We start from the raw sequence: 22,931 nt of genomic DNA, 5'->3' as shown, positions 1-22,931 counted from the left end.
TAGCTGCAGTGAGTCACTGGGTATGTCAGACTAGGTGACCGATCTTCAACTGAGTGTGCTGCTGAATGCCTCTGATTTGTTAAGAAAATGAAAGCTGTGACTGAAATTTTACTGGAAAATTAATCTACTATGACATGGCCTTAACTCTTACATATGAATGGGATGGAAACTGATTATCCACTGTTGTGTAATCCAATCTGCCTGTAGATTCGGTCATAACTAAAACTTAGAATATATAAAGCAACTAATTAAAAGCACATTTAGATTTATCTTTATAGGTATTTTCAGCTTGTCTGCTAATGTAGATATGACCTGCTGGAAGGTAAAAAAACACATGCATGGAAAAGTCTAGCTGTTGCAGGGACAGAATGTACAGTATAGAAGAGGCAAGTTGTGCTAAGGTAGAACTTAAAATGATTACATTTCAGTTGTTTTAATATGCCAAAAATCCTCTACCATACTATTTACCTTTTACAACTTCAAGTTATTACTTAAATATACAGCTCATAAAACAAAGTACAGTTTTCTAAATAATATGTATAATTTTTTGAGTTTACTCCATTCTACAAAAGCCTAGCACTGGTTTCAGAGTAAAATTTGTGTGCTCTCCCATTTGGTTTCCCCAGGGATTGTGGTTTCCTCCCCCTGTTCAAAGACATTGATGTTAATTGGCTAGATTAAACTGGCATGATGTCAGCAAGAGTGGGTATGTGTTTGCCCTGGGATCTAGTGGCTTGGTCAATGGTTGTTTCCTGTTTGTTGCCTTTTGATACAGAAATAGACTCCTGCTCCCCTGATGCTGTATTAGATAAAGCTGTTGTCGGGCTTATGCACTTGGGGGCTAGATTTTCTCAATGACCACCCTTGCTGTCTGCCTCAGTAGCTTTAGTGCTTACTTATTATCCATAAAAAATTGAACACTGCTCCAGAGGCGAGTGTAGGTTTCATTGCAAAAAATTAGGCAAAACAAACACAGGTCATTAATACCTTGACAGTTCTATCTTACTTTTTGAGTAATCATTCTACTTCTAAACTTCCTGCAATTACACACTGGCTTTATATTTTCATAAAAGAAAAAAAAAATCCCAAATCCTATTACATGCATATACATATGCCAAGCAGGCAGCCTACTTGTACAACATCATAGTTCAATTTTCAATTCAGGAAGCATGTGCTTCTTTTAGTTAGTCTCAAAAATGTTATCAGAGAAACTGCAAATTTCCTGTATAAAAAATGTTCTCTTCAAACACAACTTAGTCATTTTAAACAAAGTCCTACTCCTGTATCTTAACAGCTAAATTCTCCTCAAAACTCATGGTTACCATGAACACAGACATTGGCGGCTACCCCTCTGGGTTGTATGCTTTGGGACTTATAAATGAATTGAGTTCCTTAAAGCCTTGGACAGTCTAATGGGACTAAACATGGTGCAGTTCTTTGTTAGGTATTGTGTTCCAAGCCCAATTTCCTGTTAGCATATGTTGCTAATAAAATTCCTTACTATATCAGCCCACTTTAAATTGTGTACATGCTGATTTTTGGGAGCAAAACAAACTTAAGCCTTAGGGGGCATTTCTGGTCTCATATGATTGTCTCAAGGGGTCACTCCTCAAACTTTAAAATAACTTGAGACACGACTAGTATGTGTATTGGGAAGGAACTGATATATGAGGAAAGAGGGTAAGAAGACTGTGGGATTAGAGTAAAAAGGAACGGATTATACCAGCCTGTATCTAGTCATTGAAGAAGAAAGTCTGACACGAAAATGTACACATAAAAAATTTCCAACCAATATTGCATTTGGGATACAAAAACAAAATTGGTGCATGTATATAAATTGGATTAAAATGATTAAAAAAATGGATGAAAGGATTATCCTAGTATATGAAGTCTCTTCTTAGGAGTTACACTAAAAGTTACTCATTTCTGATGACAACAATCCAAGGATACAGTTGAATACAACAAAGTATCAAATTATTGTAGATTGCAGTTGCACTGAGATCATGCCATGATTATCTTTTGCAATTTACATAATGTCACACACTCAGATTACACTTTTTATGTATTTAGATGGAACCAAAATTAAATACAAGATCAGCAAATACTGAAGAATCAGCAAAAATAACTCAAACTTTTCATAACTGTGTCAATACACAGAAAATACATTTTAGGGTACACAAGTGCAAACTAAAATTGTCACTAGTGTGTGTGTGTTTATGTATGCGTTGACTGGCACCCTCTTGCTGGGATAGGCTCCAGCTTCCCCATGTCCCTGCTTAGAATGAAGTGGGTCAAAAATCGATGGATGGATGGAACTGTAAACTACTTCATGCAGATAAATGGATAATTTTTTAGAAATACAAGATAGTTAATGCTGATGTGCAAGATACAAATTCAAATGGATTTAGGGATTTATGTTGACATATCATGCACATACTAAAGGTAATGTGCAGAAGTAGCCAGGTAAATCAAAAAGTAACCGCAATGGGTAGAAGCTGACTCAGCACATCATATTCCTGGTGGTTTATGGGTAAATCAAACACACAGTGCACTTCTCTGCAAGTAGTCTAGTTGAAGCCAGCATCAAATGAACATGGATGCTTCACTGCAGGATTGCTCACACTATAATGAGATTTCTTTGGGCAGAGGGAGTGAAACCGGCTGAGATTCATCAAAGTTTGTTTGCTTGTGCAGATCAGTAAGCTGTTTGGCTACCCATCTTGCACAACCTTTAGGGTACCCCAAATCATCTTGCATGTGAAGGTCCATAGCTGATATCCAAATTGTGTAGCAACAATAAACGACTTAATCCGTTGGTCTTCTCTGATGAAGGCATTTGCCATATCAGTGTAGGCTTGTGTTCAAGTTATTGATGGTTCGACCAGATCAAGCTTCATTGGGTACATTTGATCTTCCTGATTGAAATCTTTCTAGAAACATTCATAAACTTTTCTTTGAGTCATGCTGTCTTCACCCCTTATACTGAACCAACATTCTTCTGTGAATTTCAGCAAGTTTCACTCCCTCTGACCAAAGAAATCTCATTTCATAGCATTGTTCAACAATGGTGCAATCCCACAGCAGAGCATCCACGTTCATTTGACCTCAGCTTTAACTAGATAAATGTCAAAGTAAAGTGCTGTGTGTGTTTGAACTACCAGTAATCTGTCATGAATGTGTTATGTTGTGTCAGCTTTTTCAAATTACCTTTGCTTTTTGATTTACCTTCCTATTAGGTTTCATTGTTAAGATAATGCAATATAAATGAAGGGATGTTACTTCAAACTCAATACTGTGAGAATGGTGCCCATTATAGATAGCTGAGGGCAATTCTGGTCACACCGTGGACATAGTAGCATTAGAAGCTGTGTAGAAAAGAACAACCAAAGCATTCTGAAGATTACCTTTTACTCTGACAAGCTTAGGGAACAGAACCTCAATAGTCCTGAAAAAGAGAAAGTCACATGAGGACACGAGCCACTTTTTCAAAAAAGGTGGTAAAGGTGATCCAGCTGAATGTAGTAATTTTCGGTAAATATGGAGTACAAATGTTGAAATGTTTAAAACAGGAAACAGTAAGCAATTTTTCCACATTAAAGAAAGTGGAAAAATCAAACAAAATTCTAAACGTATTATACCTGAAACAGTAAAGGCTTTAAAGAATGTTATTTCACACAAATTAACTAGCCAAAGGTATTTAATGTTTAAGTGACAGTGAACCGTTTTACAAGCCATGTTGGTAAGCTAGTGATAAAAGGTGTTTGCAAATCTCTTCAGTTATTGACAAGAATCACTTAATTATGGGCTCAACAGGAATGCAGGCAAACAAGATCCTCCTGCAAAGAAGTTTCCAAGCCCTGGAGAAAAACAGTTCTAAAGTGCCCTTGCTGTTTGTTTTTATTTATATTCATTCCACTATGTTGTTTTGACTGTGGATAATTATTTAATTATAGCCAAATTAGCAAATAGTAAGCAATGTCTTTTCTTTCCAGGCAGATATCAAGCAATGCGTAGTCAACAACGACCCCAGTTTCCAGTCCCACTGGTTAGTGTCCACGGTATATACCTGTGGGCACTTTGTGAAGGCACTGGTGCTCTACCTCCTCCGAGAACGCTGAATCCCAGCACTAAAGAAGCAGTGCTTTCCTGTGTGGAAGGAAAATTCATCAGCCAGAGGCTTTTGGAACAAATGCAGACTGAGAAGCTCTGATCTGTCACTGGGATCATAAAAGGAAAACATTAATAGCTGAAGACATTCAGACTGTTCAAAAAGCTCTTGATGACTCCAGGAAACCTTCAAATGTTGTTTGGGATTATTCTAACCTTTAAAAGCAATTATTGATTGCACTGAGACATTTGACCAGTCCTTTTTTACTTTAGTGCACTCAAAATGCCACTAAGTTAAGCTTTGCACTTAGTGCATGAAGTTTCACAGAAGCTTCCAGGAGAACGTAGGGTGAAATGACACCTTTTACTGGCTAACTAAATAGATTACAAATGCAAGCTTTTCGAGGCAGCTAAGGCTCCTTCATCAGGCAAGCTTCCAGTAATGACCAAAACACAGTACAACATAACATCTACCTTATAATTCACACGGTTTTGTTTAGCTCAGAAAAATGAGTTTACATATTGCCAAAGAAACCATACATTTATGTTTGTTTTACTTCTTTTATACATATGCTGTCAATTTCTGCTTAATAGATACATTTGGTAGCATTTAATTAAACAGTTATAGAGAAATAATTTAATTCAAATTTTTTTATACATTGATGCAATTTTATTATTTAATTTTTAAAAATTGCCAATTTGTTATATTTGATGCTAACAACGAAATAGATATTACCCAGTACAAATTCTACCTCTCCCATATTAATATAATTTTGCGCCAAGCATTTAGAAATGCATAATTCCAGAGACAAACAAAATTCCCTTTATAACCCTGGAATTATAATGAGAAAAACAAGTTCAGAAAAAGAAATGTAAAAATGCCCTTTGTATGCTGGCACGTTTGTGACACTCTGTGGCAAAACCTGGGAACTACATAAAGTCAAACTAGTGCCAAATGTCAAGGTGCTGAACCAATTATCTTTCTAACAGTATACTTACTGTATGATCACACAGTGGTTACTGGTGCACTCTCACAGCTCTGGGGTGTTGGGTGAGAATCATGGCTCCATATCTGGATGGTTATTTCCTTCCAGTTACCACAAGCTAAACTGAGCCAGCACGAGTCAGTGTTGGTTTTTGGCAAGTGTGCCCTGTCATACTGTAAACTGGTTAACAATGTTTTGCCAGATGTTGCTCGGATAGGCAGTGGCACCTCACAACTCTGTGACTGAGTTAGAAAATGGATGGATGTTGCTGTTATTGTAAACAGAAATGAAAAGCTCTGGTGTACAGTATTTTATAGAATGTTTATTTCTACATAAGAATTCAGGTGAAAAATAATATTTATTTTCATTACAATGTGCTGATATACCTAATTATACAGAGCAAAATCCATTAATGTCCATCACTGATAAACAACTGGCCTATGAAGAAGAATCTTGCTGTATTTGAAGCTTCTTGTAGTAGATGTGCAAGTGCTGATTGAGAGGCTGGTTGTCTGTCGCCATGAATAGCTCCTGCTCCAATCGACCATCTTCCATAAGTCTGAAAGTTCTTGTTATCTGAATAAAAAAAAAATGTTTACCATAATTTAAATGATCTGCATTTACTTAAGAAGTATATCAGCTGACCACATACAGTACCTCTTGAACGTATGGCTGCTTTGCAAATGATATACGAGACAGAGCTGTAGACTGTAGTTTTAATTCTCGGCCATTCAGATTGCCTTCCTCAATTTCAACTAAGCCTTGAAACATTGAAAACACAAGAAAGACATCATGAATGCCACTGCTTTAGCTGTTTTAATATTTAGCAACATGGTAGTATGTAAAGATAAAGGCAAGTATGTATGGGAGAAAAATAAACAAAGTAAATGGTAAGGATACTGTTTTCTACTGGGCCAAACTTTTTTAAAATCAAAGACACCAATTGGCTGGAACATTTACATACAATACAGACATTGTCACATGATCCACAAGATGCAAGAATTCACCCAAATACACATATTCAAATCTGTATATTCAGTATGATATCTGAAACAAATTAATAATAAATTCATAATTCAATGGGAAATAAGTTTTATGACCAGCACATAGCAAGCAAGATGTTAGTTTCTTCAAAGGCATGCCGTTACCTAGGTTATGAGCAATAATGAATGCCACCTTATTGCTCTTGGGCTCCATTCGTATAAACCCACATTCTCTATGCAGTGGCTTCTTTGTCTCAGCATTAAAGGAAGTGAATCTGAAAGGCAAAATTGAGCACAAAATAGTCTTTCACTTAGGCTTAATTTGGTACTCCTCCAAATTCATTATGTAATTATGTACTTGGAGGGAATCTGAGATTTAAGATTTGTCAAATTGTTTAACCTTGCATTCAGGAAGAATGTTGATTTTGTCATGGCCAAAAATACTGCAAGAAATCTGTATCCCTCCATTGATATTACAAGAATTGAGGTAGTTTACCTATCCCGTCTATATGTATTATATAGCAATGAAAAACGCTCATTGCAATGGACCTCATAATGTTTTGCAGACTACAACAATATGAATTTGTTGTTATGTATTATTCAGTCCCTTTAATTCCACAGCCCAGCTTACATCCAAAATTGTGTGGTTAGTTCAAGTCTGCCAAGAGTGCTTCAAGCCATGGTGTTTACACTTCTGCTATTTGCATTTGATGTTCATCCTTGAATCTCACCTAAATGTGCTCATAGGCACCCTCTGGTGTACTCAGAATTAAAGTCATTATCTCTTGCTCCAAAGTCTTCCAGCTTAAGTACCTTGAATGATCTTAAATACTTTGGGGTCTTCTGCTGGTTGAGAGGATAAGAAAGAGTGTGAGACTGACCATTGATTAAATTCAGTATTGGCATTTGTTGCATCAGATGGAAGTGGTGAAATGTGACCCTAGTCACAAATGAACCTCTAATTGAAAACTCTATTTGAACTGGAATTATCACCATCTGGTTCTGCAAAAAGACAACTTCCCCTGGGGGATTATTACAGTATATTAAATCAAAAAATCTATGGCCTTTAACTGTTGGCAGTTTTGGAAAGAATGAGATTAAAGATGCAAGTGTTTGAAATGAAGTCTATACACTTAGTAACCTGCACAGAACATTAATAATCTTGATGACTTTTTGAATTGAGGTGCCATGATTTTACAAACCAGATTCCAAAAAAGTTGGGACACTATACAAATCGTGAATAAAAACTGAATGCAATGATGTGGAGGTGCCAACTTCTAATATTTTATTCAGAATAGAACATAAATCACGGAACAAAAGTTTAAACTGAGAAAATGTATCATTTTAAGGGAAAAATATGTTGATTCAGAATTTCATGGTGTCAACAAATCCCAAAAAAGTTGGTACAAGGCCATTTTCACCACTGTGTGGCATCTCCCCTTCTTCTTACAACACTCAACAGACGTCTGGGGACCGAGGAGACCAGTTTCTCAAGTTTAGAAATAGGAATGCTCTCCCATTCTTGTCTAATACAGGCCTCTAACTGTTCAATCGTCTTGGGCCTTCTTTGTCGCACCTTCCTCTTTATGATGCGCCAAATGTTCTCTATAGGTGAAAGATCTGGACTGCAGACTGGCCATTTCAGTACCCGGATCCTTCTCCTACGCAGCCATGATGTTGTGATTGATGCAGAATGTGGTCTGGCATTATCTTGTTGAAAAATGCAGGGTCTTCCCTGAAAGAGATGACGTCTGGATGGGAGCATACAGTATGTCGTTCTAGAACCTGAATATATTTTTCTGCATTGATGGTGCCTTTCCAGACATGCAAGCTGCCCATGCCACACGCACTCATGCAACCCCATACCATCAGAGATGCAGGCTTCTGAACTGAGCGTTGATAACAACTTGGGCTGTCCTTGTCCTCTTTGGTCCGGATGACATGGCGTCCCAGATCTCCAAAAGAACTTGAATCGTGACTCGCCTGACCACAGAACAGTCTTCCATTTTGCCACACTCCATTTTAAATGATCCCTGGCCCAGTGACAACGCCTGAGCTTGTGGATCTTGCTTAGAAATGGCTTCTTCTTTGCACTGTAGAGTTTCAGCTGGCAACGGCGGATGGCACGGTGGATTGTGTTCACTGACAATGGTTTCTGGAAGTATTCCTGAGCCCATTCTGTGATTTCCTTTACAGTAGCATTCCTGTTTGTGGTGCAGTGTCGTTTAAGGGCCCGGAGATCACGGGCATCCAGTATGGTTTTACGGCCTTGACCCTTACGCACAGAGATTGTTCCAGATTCTCTGAATCTTCGGATGATGTTATGCACAGCTGATGATGATAGATGCAAAGTCTTTGCAGTTTTTCGCTGGGTAACACCTTTCTGATATTGCTCCACTAGCTTTCTGCGCAACATTGTGGGAATTGATGATCCTCTACCCATCTTGGCTTCTGAGAGACACTGCCACTCTGAGAAGCTCTTTTTATACCCAATCATGTTGCCAGTTGACCTAATTAGTGTTTATTGGTCTTCCAGCTCTTCGTTATGCTCAAATTTACTTTTTCCAGCCTCTTATTGCTACTTGTCCCAACTTTTTTGGGATTTGTTGACACCGTGAAATTTTGAATCAACATATTTTTCCTTTAAAATGATACATTTACTTGGATTAAACGTTTGATCTGTCATCTACGTTCTATTACAAATAAAATATTGACATTTGCCATCTCCACATCATTGCATTCAGTTTTTATTCACAATTTGTTTAGTGTCCCAACTTTTTTGGAATCTAGTTTGTAAACTGAGGAGGTGCATGATGCACTTTGGGCATCTAATAAAAATGTCTCTTCAGGGCACTCATGAGTTGTTCAAAGAACTCTGGATGCTGATGCCAGCCATGGCCCTTGTGCTCAGCTTTCACCCCTCCTTTGACTTTTGTATGCTGCATTTTCATTTGTAGGGCTGCTATATGACTGTAGGGGTGCATTTAAAACAGTTGTTCTTCTGCTGGATAATTTTATGTGACGGTTCTGTCTGGGGAACATTTGTGTACCTTCCTTTTTTCCTTTTTTGTTTTTCATGTTTTTTAATCAAGTAGGTCCCTGGCCTTCTGGGAATAAACTTACTTTTAAAATTTTCCTTAAGCAGCTTTTGTTATTGGCTATGCCTAGCATTCCCACTGTCATGAAAAGCGCATATTAGCCAACATCATTTTTCTCTGGTATATCCATGGTTTGAGAATGGGAAAACGGGAAGGACCCCCAAGGGCTCACACTCGACTTTCAGATGTTCTAAGAACTCACAAGAGGCAACTGGAGATTGTTGCTTAGAATATAGAAACCTAGCCTGGCCTGGCCTATTTAGCCTGCTGCCACTATACCACAACAGGGTAGGCAAATGGAAAATTCAATAAGATTATACAAAAGCATGATCTGAATTCCTTTGTATGATAGTCAGAATGAATGTGATACCATTTTAGCAAATGACCTTGATGACAACAACTGTTCAGGACCCTTTCATGACTACTTGATAATTTATCTCAGCAGAATTAAATGACTTCATTAGCAACTCACTTTGTTTAAGCAGACACTAACAGACATTTGCAGACACTCGTGTAAGTTGTTACAAAACTCTTCTTGTATGCATTACATTTAAGGACAATAAATAAGGGGTATGTTTACCTAAGATGAATGCTACATGTGGGATGGATAGAAGAACTGGCTACAGTGTAAATGAAAATAAAGTGTTCTCAGCATTTTAATGTTAAAATAAATGTACAGTATTTAGCCAAAACCCCTTTTTCTGCTTTGTAATGAATGGCAAAACACAACTTAACCAGACCAGCATTAGGCCCAATAAGAAAATGGTAAAACTAATGAACCTGTGTTTGTACCTCCCCAGGATGGGTGACAAGATTTCCTCACTAGATGTTGTTCAAAGCAGAACAGTCAAAGAGTGTTTTTTTCTCCCTAATAATACAAGAGGATTCATTTTTTGGTTTTTAGCTTGCATCTAAAATCCAAGTGAGACACAGGGCTAAACTTTAGTTTTTTTTCAGCTTACTCGTATAGCATCCTACAGTATATAGCCTTCATTTCATTTCTGCACCCTCATGCAGTTAGCAATGAATTTGCGGCATTCAGCAGATATTTACATTTTGATATGCTTTGATGCAAAATGCCCCTCAATCTATAATCTTTTGTGGTATGATTATTATTATTGTTGGTTTTGAGTGTTTACACTAAAACTCTATTACTACAATTCTGTTCCTGTTTTTGCTGCAATGTATGTAAGCTGCTTGTAAGGTAAGGTTTAAATGTGAAATGGAAATAACTGTCAGCTCCAAATCATTCACTGTAATATAATGTATGTAGCAAATAAATATGCCTCCAGTTTGTAGTGTCATATTTTGTTTATCCACGGCTTTCTCTAACATGTATAGAATGTCCCAAAGCAGAAGAGGCCTGAAAATGGCCTGGAAAAGATCCACAAAATGACAGCAGACCCTACCAAACATCAAGTGTGGTAACACAGGTGCTGTGCTGTATGGATTTGACAATACTTGTAAGCAATACTCCAAAGTTTTAATAGTGTAACAACCCTTGCCACTGAATTCTGGAAATACGGTAGTCTGTTTAGGCTCCACGCAGAGATGCCACACAACACTACATTGCAATAATCAAGTTAGGTGTTAGGTGTCAAAAGTCTGGATAAGGGTCTCCACTGCATTATCTAAAAAAAGGATGCCGCCTGGAGATTTGCTGAAGATGGAAAAAACCCTGCTTTGGTAATATTAATATGTAGTTCAAAGTAGAGTGTGGAATCAAAAATAACACCACAATTTTTCACCTGTAATAAAATTGTCCATTTTTTTTAAGTACCTATTGATGAAATAATTAAAGCCTCAGTTTTTTTCACAATTTAGTCTGAATAACTTTTCAGACAGCCTGTGTTTTATATCAGCCAAAGAGATAACCAATGCAGCAGGAGGTAATGTTTTCATATGTAAATACAGTAAACCTGTGTGCCATTAGCATGACAGAGAAACCACAGACGTTGTTTAATATTGGCATCATGAGGGATCATATAAATAATAAAGAGTAGGGGACTACTCTTAAAGACTACCATCTGCTGCAACCATTGATCACGCTGACAAGTGCAGTCTCTGTACTGTGGTTGGCACTAAAGTTACTCAAACAGTTCGTTGGAGACAAGATGATCTTTCAAATGACCCACAACAGCATGTTGACTAAAGAATGGAAGATTGGAACTAGGATGATAGTTTTTAAAGTTTTCTGTGCCAGGTCATGGTTTCTTAAGGACTAGTGTAATAACAGCCATCTTAAAACTGGAAGAAACCAGTACAGTAGAAACAGATGTGTTAATAATAATGGCAATACATAGAAGGAAGAAAGGCAAAGCAGCCTTAACCAAAGAAGAAGAAGGTATGGGATTCAAGATACAGGCAGTGGGCCTAGCGGTCATGATATGCTTATGCACCGCAAAATTGTCCAACAAAGGGAGACCAGATAAGCAGTTTTCAATTAAGGTAGAAGATGGGCAAAATTTTGACAGAACAATTGAACCATTTTGAAACTCTGAATAAATCAGATCAATGAGGCGGTTAAAGGAGAATTAGCGAGCCTATTAACAGTAGAAAAAACATTCTGGCATTGTACTGACCACGCAGAATATAAAATACACCCTCTGTAGTGCTTGTTTTTAGAGGGCAACATATTCCTTGTAGACAGTTACATGAGCAACCAAGCAATGAAGCAATAAGACAAACCAGAATAAATCACATACACCTGTGACACAAATTGTCCCCAACATTATGGTGCCCTGAAATGGAGGGACCATATCGAAAAGTGTTGTCATTTCTACATGGTGTGACTGTAATGTATGCAAGTACCCTTAAATAAGTCTGCAATGTCTACTTTAATCATGTCTGAATAGTTTGATTTGTAATTTTAAACTGTGGATCAGATAGGTAAATCATGGAAAAATGTGTCTTTGTCCCAAACGTTATGGAGGGCACCTGCAAATCAATACCATATAAATAAGCAGGAGTAATATCAAAGGTACACACAAGGTTGAGTGTGTCGTCTTTAGCATGTGTAGGACAGTTTACATGCTGATTAAGATCGAAGCACTAAAGAAAATGAAGAAAATCACACATATAAAAAAGAATTACCAGAGTCCACAAGTATATTAAAACCACCAAGCAGTAGCACAGCAGGATACCAAGAAGAGCGAGATGAGCAAATCGGTGAGTTTTACAAACAAAACAGATTTTGGAGAACAATAAACAAGTAACATCGGCAGAGGCCTTAGCTGGAAATCAATAGAGCCAAGTGCTCACTGTGAGCAGAAACTTTCTTGATCCTAAACTTAGAAGAATATATAATGGCAACACAAACCCCACGACCGGTAAGAAGTGGCTTTTCCAGATAACAGTAGTGGGATGGAACAGCCATATTCAGTTCAAAATGGTCATTAGATAGATGCCAAGTTTCTGTCAGGCACAGAAAATAAATATTACACCTCACAACAAAGTCCACAATAAAAGCTGATTTGCCATTCAGACAGAGGTCATTTAATAGGGCAAATTTTACATTGTGCATATAACTAGAGAATTACAGAATTAAATGCATTATTGATATACTGTATACCGCGAGTTCTTCAAATTTGATATAACCTGATGGGGATAGTAGAACAGCAGTGATAATGAAACAGGTTCAGGTTAAGTCAATATTTTTCAATAATGATAACAGTCAAGGCTTCTGTGACAGTTTCCAGGTGTCTGTAGACAACATACACTGTTTAGATAGTGTCTAGAATGTCCACATTAGACTTTCTGACTGAACAGTCAGTCCTATTGAAGTGCCCCAATACACCAAAGATACCTTACTAATATTTAAAAGATAAGTACAGTAGTCACATTGATTAGTAGATTTCACATCTCTAGTCTGTGTTACAATTTTACTTACAACAGGTACCTTACATCAGCTATGAAGATGTAAAGGAAATGCACTACATTTAAGCTTGGCATGTTTAATAACAGAACTTAATTCATTCTATTATTGAAGTAGCTTAATTAATTTATTTAAAAAACTGTCTAGTGAAAGAATACAGACAACTTATGTATTTCTGAAGCTTCTTTGCAGTCCTATTATTCTCAGTCTGACCAACAAATTATCCCAATTTGTTAAAAAAATAAATAAAAATGAATAAATAAAATGTACTTAGGGAAAGCATGAAATTTCAGAATATACTCACAAAAAGTTAAGCATTGGCTGCCCAACATGAGAGATGTGTAAGGACTCTGTATAACGGAAGGGCTGAATTGTGGGAAAGGAGCCATGACCTGGTTCATCTGACTGCCAGGACCCCAGCATCCATTCTAGAGGTTTTACTGAAGGATGTAATGGGACAGCTGAAACGGAAATTGAGCCAACATTACTGTAGAAGAGATTCAAACAGTTACGTACATGGAGGCAGCGTTTAAACAGAGAGAACGATGCATCTTCTGTACTTTTCAATATTTTACGTACGATATTAAGAAGCTTAGTTCATTTTAAATTAATGTAATAAGAGGAGATAAAACCTGCTAAACTAAATCAGAATGCAGATACAATCAATTGAAACAGTATTTGTTGTGTTATAGATTTAATTTTAAATGGATAAATTTGCTGTTTTTCTACAACAGTCTAACTCATAATGACAAAGTGAAAACGTTTTCAGAAAGGTATGCAAATTTATTAATATTAAAAAAAAAACTGGAGTCTCTCAGTCATGCAGGTATTCAAACACAATTCAATACTTTGTAGAAGACCCTGTGGTTTCACTTACAACTTTGAGTCTTCTTGGGTAAGTCTCTACAAGGTTTGCACACCTGGACTTGGGCAGGTTATCCCAGTCTTCCTGGCAAATCTTCTCAAGCTCCATTAGATTAGAGGGGAAGCATTTGTAAACTGCCATCTTCGGGTCTCCCCAGATATGTGCTATGGAATTTAAGTTTCATCTTTTCTGGGTCACTTAAAAGCAGTCAGACTTGTCCCAAAGCCACTCCAGGGTTGTCTTGGTTGTATGCTTCAGATTATTGTAGTGTTAAAAGGTCTGATGTTGTGTGCTCTCTGAGGACCTCACTGTATTTTTTTGCATTCATCCTTCTTTTAATTCTGACCTGTCTCCCTATCTCTGCTGCAGAGATACACCACCATATTTCAACGCAAAAATAGTATTGGGCAGAGGATGTGCACTTCCTTGTCTTCACCAGACATAGTGCTTGGAGTTCTGTCCAAAAACTTACATTTTTATCTAATCAGACCAGAAAATCCTGTCCTTTAAATTCATTTTACTCAAGAGTGGCTTCCGTCTAGCTACCCTACCCATAAAGGCCTGATAGAGTGCTGTTCCATTTCAGTTATTAACGCCATTGTGCACAAAGCTAATATGAATGTGAAATTTCAATTTTTCATTTTAATAAGTTTATAAACATGTTTTCACTTTGTCTTTATTGGCTATTAAGAGTAAATTGATGGACAAAAAATTGCCAATTTATCCATTTAAAATTAAATTTACAACACAATAAAGTGTGCTGAAAGTAAAAGGGGTCTAAATTTTACTTTCTGGATGTACTGTTTTTTTAAAACACTAACAAAAAAAAAATAGCACAAGAAAGACTTGGCAGACTATAAAATCTTGTTTAAATAAAACATAGTACTGTAATTGAAAATTTTACTGGGATAAATTAGAATATTTGCCTAGCAAACCATTGTGTTTATATCTGCTGGGACAGTGGCTTGAGATCTTTCTCACTATAAGCGGTCTGTCAGGTACAGCTTTGTCTCGGAGCGGACTTTGTTGTTTCCATGTACTGGTCATGCTACTAATGTTTTGTCAACACAATAACTGCCAAGTAAAAGGTGTAGTTTCTGGTAATAGTCACTGGACACACGCTGGAGTGTGCTTTCTTTTAATCAGGGACAAACCGTCAAAGTTTTTTGCATAATGTAAAATCCAACTTTAATCAAAACTCTTGCAAATGAGGCAAACTCAATTGTTCCCGGAGTTACATTTACCAGTAATACTACTAAACACTGCACTCTAGCAAGGTAACGCCTTCACGTGACTCAGCAATTTCGAGAGGTTTTCGTAAAGAAAAGAAAAAAATGACAGCATTAGCTGTAAGCTCAGACACTTAAGAATTGGGAAGAAAAATCTAACGCTCAGGTGAGCACCACTACACACGGCTAACGTACCGTTCTCTTTCACCGCTGCAGACATGTCGATAGTCTGTTTTTTTGTCGTCTCCCGAAATATCGAAGATTAAATCTTCGAACCTGGTCTTCCTGTTTTACACCTGACGCATGCTGGGATTTGTAGTTATGTTCATTTTCCTTACATACTTTCTGTCAGATGCGTCAGTCTTGATTAATGCCGTGCCTTCTTACTGTCGGTGACAAGGACGCAATATAACAAGATCAAGTAAAAGATATGACTCGAAATAACACTTTTTGTTTCTAGTTTTAATATTCGAAAGGCATAGGTGCAAATAATAAGTATTTTGAAATTCTGTATCGTGTGAAATCAAGTAGCATTTTTTTTGTTTATACGCAGTGGTAATAAACTCCAAACGTATTTTGGATATATCTAATAATGTATCTAATAATTTACAAAACACATAAAATTTGATTGATAACTGGTTTCATTAAGTGAACACAGAATTGCGTACTGTATACTGCATGAGGGTGCAGTGGTAGTGCGGCTGCCTCGCAGAATGGAGGTCAGGATTTGTGTCACAAGTGCTCCCAACGCAGAGTTTTGCAAGTTCTCCCCATGCTTGTGTGGGTCTCCTTCCACAGTCCAAAGATGTACAGGTTAGATGATCTGGTGTTGCTACATTTGTTGTTGTATATTCACCCTGTGATGGCACCCTGTCCAGGTACTGTATATACAAGGTTTTGGCATATTACACCACAATATTTTGACATTAACACGGCCACATTACCAAAAGGTAAGGGTACAATGGAATTACATCAAATTACAGTAGCCCTTTTCTTTATGAACTGGTAATGCAGTAATTAGCACTGCGGCTTCACAGATCCTGTGTTCTAAGTTCAAGTACCAAGTTTGGATGTCATCTCGAGTCTACACCTCTCACATGTGGTGGTTTGCCTCTGGATGATAGTTTTCTCCCCTCAGTCCAAAGAATGTGCACTTTAGATTAATTGGCAACTAGGAAACAGGCACAAGTATGAACACCAGAATATATTGTAATTTGGGGGTCTGCTTCTTGTCCTGTGTCTGATGCTGCAAAGATAAGCCCTCACTCTCAGCAGAAAGAATATTTCTATAGGATCTTTACCAGCATATTCATTTTAGAAAGAAGAAAAAGAAGAAGAAAAAAAAAAAAAACCCTGGGAACTAGTATGACCTCCTCATTGCCTTACTTAGTTCTGATTCCTTGCCCATTCACTGTAAGTATGGACTTGACACCTTCTCCCTGTGGGTAATGTTTTTCTTCAAAATTCCAAAGACTCCAAATTAGGTTAATCACAGACTCTAGTGTCCTAGAATAAAGGTGCATAGGTTGAATGTACAGTAAGTGTGCCTTACCCTCCTATGAACATTTTTTCCAACTAAGCCTGGCAAGTTCTTTGTGTCTGGTGCTGCCGGGATAACATCCGGCTATCCACAACTTTATAATGTGACATGGCTTCATAGAACTGATTAAGGGGACTATATTTCAATGAAAAGTTTAAGGTCTAAGTGATCTAGGACATGCCCTCCTTACTATGAAATAAAGTGCATGCTTTTCTCCTAACTTTTATGGAGGCTCATGTTAATTAAAACTTTTAATTTTTTGATTGGCCATAGACTACTTTCTAGAAGAATCATCCAAGTATATTTTGGAAAACATAAGGCAAAAGCTCACATTAACAGTAAGAATTTGGTTCTACCATAATACTCAACCTATCAATCACAGATTTGCCTAGTGGCTCCCTGTATGTACAGTAACTGACTTTAGACAGGAGGAGAAAGATTTCTTCTTTAATTTATGCAACTTCATAAAAAATATAAATGACTTACTCCTGGTAGACTGACTATGGTCACAATCTTTATTCATTTGAAGAGTGTGCTTAAAGGTGTAAGCTGATCAAGCCCTTGAACATTTGCTGTGTAACCTTTTCTAGACTGATATTTTAAGTCTGCAGCAATTTCTTTTGATTGTTGCACAGTTCATTTACGGAAGTTATGTATGGATACCGTGTGATGATAAAAATGTACCAGTGTTAGACTAATGTTGGGAAGGCTAGCTTAAATTGTGCCTAAGTGTTAAGCAAAGTATCTAACAGATGGCACTTATTAGATCATTAGGCAGGCTATAATTTTTTTTGGCACCAGAAGATTGCATGATTGATCTCTCTGTTTACTGAAGTTAGTGCCTGTTTCTCTCAGACAACCCTGCATGTACTAGAACAACGCACACAAAAATAAACAAATTCACTTGGTAAAATATACAGTAATGCAAAAAACTACACAAAGGCAAGTATGTTTCAACAGTACACTATCTACAGGAATGAAACTATAAAGAGAAATCCCAACCATCTAAACATTTAACCAAATAAATACTTCATACCCACTATAACACTGTGGAAAGGCCCACACAAGCAAGCTCAAAAAGGTAAGAAAACCACAGTATTTCATTCAATACCGAAGCACAAAATTATCTGCAAGAAAATAGTTTACTTTTAAATTATGTGAAGACTTTGTCAGATAAATGCTGAGCCACACTAAGCAGCAAAATAACATATTTTTTCCTTCTGTTTCAGATTTATTAGGTAGAGAAAAAAGGCCCCAGCAAAGTTCAGTGTTCAGGACTGCACAAATAGAAAGTCATTGGGAAAAAAGGCTTAACTAGAAAGTAGCAAAACAAAAACCACTACTAAACAAAAATAGCATCACACATTTGTCAAGTCACCTGGATGATCTCCAGTCCAACTAGAAGGATGTGTTGTGGGCAGATTAAACAAAGTGAACAGCATAGGTTTCTTTATGTCTGGTGTAAAGCAACATGATAATGGTAAAAGGATGCATGCAGCTCACACCTCAAAATTACAAATGTTTCTAAACTGTAACAGTTCTGCAAAAAAATATGGACTAAAATTCTTCACTTTTGTGTAAAAGAAACTAAAATGGCACAACTAAAACAAATTACATTAGTAATAAGTATACGATGTTTAACACATCCCATTGTCACTGACCATATGTTGATGAATGAAGAGTCAAGCTACTTTTTCCTCTTTTCTGTTGCTCCTTCATTTTTCTTAGCTTGAGCAGCATGTGATGGGCCACACTCTGTAGCCGCCTCCTTTTCATTCGTCTCTGAGGACTAATTAACCTTTCTGCTTGGAAGGATGGGACTTTGTGCGAGTAGCAAAACATGTGGGAGTAAGTCCTGTTTGCAGCCTTCTTTTTACTTAATAGTCGTCTGTGGACTAAATCTGGAATATAAACACTGATCGTCTTTGTCTCAGTTGCACTAGTAGGTGTAACCAAGATTTCTGGCTCAGACCTGACAGTAGTAATTTTAGTCTGGGGACCTGACCGCTTCCGCTGTAGTCTTGAAGTGTAGCTATAAGAGTGCAAAGCTCCAATTAAACTACAAGAAGAAGGTGTGAAAATGTCCCCATCCACCTCCCTTGTCCACTCTCCTTCTTGCAGATGGTTTGCTGGGTGAATACTCAGATCAAGGATAGAATCTGAATTTGAAGATGTCCATTTATTTACTTCTTTTTGGTCTAGAATCCTTGTGGACTCTTCTGAAGATGACTCATCGTTTGACAGGCTTAATCTCTTACTAACCACTTTCCTGCGTACCATAGGATTAGAGCTTCTGATCTTCTCAGAAAAATCAAATATAGTTGGCACAGCAGTAGCCTTGAGCTGGCGATGTTGGTCATCATGTCTGGATTCAAAACAGTCAGGCGTGAAATGATTGCTGCAAAGGAAAGAGTACTTGTTGGGTGTCCAGCTCTCCCTTCTTACAGCCTCTTTCCATTTGGTCAGTCGCTCAGCATTTTTCATGGGAAACCTATGAGGAATGTATTTTTAAAAATGTGGACTGAAGACTTTGATATTTATTTATACACCTTAAAACATACATTTTGAACGTAACTTATATTTTAAACCACAGAGCTTGTTGTTTTCTACAAAAGCTGGCAAAATACATTTTGATGCAATAAAAAAATCATTTACATTTACATATTTGGTTGACACCTTTATTCAAGGTGACTTACAACATTTATGATGCAATTGGTTACATTAATTTTGGTTTACCAATTGGAGCACAGACAGGTCAAGTGACTTGCTCAGGGTCACACGGTGTGAGTAGCGGGATTTTAACCCATAACCTCAGAACTTGAAGTCCAAAGCTTTAACCACTACACCACACTGCCATAAGTCTTATATTATAAATTAAACAGTTAATGATTTTAATACAACATAATTGTTCTATTTTCTAAAGTCACAATTTTGTAGTTATGACTAAAGAAAGCAACAAGCACAAGTAAATTTCTCACTCCAGAAAACATATTAGTCCACTGGGGGACATACACACACCATCACACACACCATATCAATTTACAAATGACAGCAGACTGTACACTATGTGCTTGGGGAAAAATAACACATCCATCTACCGATCCATCCATCAATTTTTTAAACTGCCTTATATGAAGTGTGTACACTTGCAAAATGTTTGGGATGGTGTTCATTTTAAAAAGACACTAGTTAAGGCTGTGGTTGAAGTTGTTCTCGAAGCTGTTGTGCTGTGAGTTGTAGTTGTACTTCAGAGGGTTTAGTAACACAGTCTGCTCCAATTTTCCTTTAAGACAGACAGTCCGTTTTTAATTAATCAACAGAAATTGGGACACCTATGCAAATTATTTGCTTCAACTGGCAAGGCATAATTTACTTTATATCTGCAGGTTGTAACCTATTAGTTGTTCCCTGAAGAAGAGCCATTTTTAATATTTGGACATTTGCTTTTTTCAGTTTTTGGTAACCTAATTTTTAAATTTAAACCTCTGGTAGTTTACTACTTACCTTTTCACCATTTTAGGTCATTCATTGCATTTCAACAGATAAATCTGAACAAAAACAGATGTTCTAAAACTTTTCACCTGTACTGTTCATAGAAGGCATATAATACTAACAGTAGTTTTGTACTAAATTTTAAGTTTGAGGGTAATAAAGTTTGGCAATGCTCTGTGACAATGCCCTGTGTAAGCATTTAGAAAGATGAATGGATGGATCATAATACAAAAAACAATAAACCTATATACAGTACTTTCTAAGTGGTTACAGTAACATGTATTTATTGCATGAACATATTTATACATCATATTTAAGTATTATATTCATATTTACAAATAAAACTATGTATGTTCCTGAAGAAAACCCGTATCTTCTGACAAAATACTGTAATGGCTGAGCACTTGTTCACCTGCTACATCTGGCTAGCTGCTGTATCTACTTTTTAGAAAGTCATGGCAAAAACTGGATGTCTCTAGAGAGTTCACCATCCATTATGACTGCAGATGCTTAGATCCCCAGTAGTAAGCATTGCAAGTAGCAGACCCACCTGATTAAGAAGTATTCTCATCTACTAGCTGCTATACTTGGCCCTGCAAAACTGGTAGGAGTCACACACTTTTTTTTCCACTTAAAAGACTATATCTGCTATTATGAAAAGATAACAGTAACCTGTTGAGTCAAAGAAAAACACAACTGAGTTACCTTTTGGTGAGTTTCTCTATTTTGTTTTTTGTCTGACATTGCAATTTAAATCCCTGCTGTCTCTATCCAAACAAAACCAAATCTGCTCCAGCAATCAACGTCCCAATCACCCTTCCTATTCCATTCTCCTTACTTCATTTTACTCCTTTCCTCATCAAAGCAGTCCCCGCTTGAAACAAGCGTCATAATCTTCTATTATTTATAATAAACAAAACAAGATTAAAGAACATTTAATTAGAAGGCTTGATTTTGATCTTATTTTGACATATCAAAAAATTCCTGTATGTGTATATTTTACGGTTTCTAAAACAGATTAGACAAATTTAACATGAGACATACTGAATTAATACATAATTTATAATGAGGATGAAGAAAGAAACACACACACGCAATGGATAAAATGGGGAAATACATATTTTTGATAATGTTAAACTGGCAATTATTAAAATGAACAAATCGTCGAATTAAAAACGGTTCAATAAATAGCAAAAACATAAACTGCGATCCCCACGGACCAAGAGTGTCTCTTTAGCTGACTCGCTTTCTAAACTTAACATTTTATGGCAAAAGGTATCATAATTGACTTTAACCTTTAAATTCCAGGCTCGAAAGAATCTGCATCGAAGACGTTATTCATATGAGTCGATGGGAGGCAGCATTTCACTACTCAAAATCGTAAATCACCTGTCAGACACAAAGTGGGGAAGATGAAACGAATCGATATAACCAGTGTTCTATTGATAACCCTGTCATTTTTTTTCCGTCGTTAATAATTACAGCAGTGCTGCCAATGAGTTAAATAAACAAGTTAGGCACATGGATATTGGATTAAAATGATTAATTTTGCCACGCATGTACATAATAGCATGGCTGGACTTTGCCACGTTTCGCTGATACCAGCCAGTGTTACAGAGGTCCTTTTTTCGCGATGCTGTCAACAAAAATCTTTGGCTGGACCTAAACAGAAGATCAAACACAGATTGAGAGGCTACTGACTCACTTACCTATGGAATGAAACTGACGCTTTGTCGACTTTTCCTTGCCTATTGGTACAGTTTACAGCGGCACATGATATTACCATATTGCCAAATGACTGACATTCGAAATTCAATAACTTTTAAGAATAAAAAGAAGTGAGATAAACTTATCAGCCGTACGTCAATATGGCGGATATGTCAGGTTTAACTGTCCAAGCACGGTGACGTACGGCAAAATGGCCGCATCGTGCACATGCGCACTTCAGTGGCCGCTAAACGGATTGAGGTTGCTATTGAACGGAAATGCAAACCAAAGATGCTGAGTGACGTGGGACTCGTGCGGGCTGGATCAATTCTTTTTTTTCTGTATTAATAAATAATGATGTACGGAAGCATATTAGGGCCACGGAGAATAAAAAAGGGAAATAGTGAAGAAAAAGGCCATATCGGGATTAAAGTCAAAATGTCCACTTTATTTTCGAAAATTCCACTTTAATCTCGTCGTTTATATCACGATTAAAGACGAAATGTCGACCTTAATCTCTAAATTTCTATTTTAATCTCGTAGTTTATTTTGTCATTAAAGCATAACGCTGTAAACATCATCTTAAAATCAATGTTTCATTTACTAGTGTTTCTCAAAGCACGTCATAACTAATACTAGTACATTAAATTGTTCGTATTAATTGTTCCCCGACCAAGTTGTTAATCGCTACGTGCTTCTTAAACTGTCTTAATTTTGCACTAAATGTGACGCAGGCAGCGATCGCCACACAGAATACATGATATTATGGCTCTCTGAATATTTAGAATACTAAGATAAATATTTGATATCCTAACCTATAAGGCATTAAACGGTCTAGCCCCCGCCTATTTGAGTGTCTTGCTCCATTGTCACAATCCCCCTCGTGTTCTTAGATCCACAGATCAGCTGCTCCTAACCGTTCCCAAGGCACGTTTTAAAGCTCGTGGTGAAAGGGCTTTCTCCGTCTGTGCACCCAGGCTCTGGAACTCCCTGCCCTTAGTGGTTAGGCAAGCCGCTTCAGTCGCCACATTCAAATCTCGCCTAAAAACG

At 37.2% G+C, this 22,931-nt stretch overlaps 2 protein-coding genes across 5 annotated transcripts in view; one reads left to right on the top strand and one right to left on the bottom strand.

Moving 5' to 3' along the window:
* The window catches only part of LOC120537514 (bcl-2-related ovarian killer protein homolog A-like), a 58,114-nt gene extending 52,702 nt beyond the window's left edge, over positions 1-5,412 (top strand). For 2 of the 3 annotated variants that reach the window (XM_039766515.1, XM_039766523.1), the window contains exon 5: positions 3,993-5,412. In XM_039766515.1, coding sequence (XP_039622449.1) covers positions 3,993-4,118 — 126 coding nt within the window. In that variant the 3' untranslated portion in view covers positions 4,119-5,412. The remainder of the gene's footprint in view (positions 1-3,992) is intronic. The other variant, XM_039766532.1, reaches the window with a different exon arrangement.
* thap4 (THAP domain containing 4) lies at positions 5,396-22,108 on the bottom strand. 2 transcript variants are annotated; one of them, XM_039766494.1, is made up of 6 exons: positions 21,884-22,108; positions 18,344-19,173; positions 13,353-13,509; positions 6,242-6,351; positions 5,751-5,854; positions 5,396-5,669 (listed from the first exon to the last, which is right to left on the bottom strand). In XM_039766494.1, exons 1-6 carry the CDS (start codon positions 21,958-21,960, stop codon positions 5,532-5,534), a joined length of 1,416 nt encoding a protein of 471 aa, XP_039622428.1. In that variant the 5' UTR covers positions 21,961-22,108; the 3' UTR covers positions 5,396-5,531. The 2 variants fall into 2 exon arrangements, with proteins under 2 accessions (XP_039622428.1, XP_039622436.1); XM_039766502.1 differs by lacking the exons at positions 18,344-19,173; positions 21,884-22,108 and adding an exon at positions 15,338-15,460.
* Positions 22,109-22,931: the final 823 nt, after the last annotated feature.

Source organism: Polypterus senegalus, chromosome 1 (assembly GCF_016835505.1).
Source record: "Polypterus senegalus isolate Bchr_013 chromosome 1, ASM1683550v1, whole genome shotgun sequence".
NCBI classification, from domain to species: Eukaryota; Metazoa; Chordata; class Cladistia; order Polypteriformes; family Polypteridae; genus Polypterus; species Polypterus senegalus.
The sequence above is the reverse complement of the archived record's forward strand: the minus strand, read 5'-3'. Positions and strand labels throughout refer to the sequence as shown.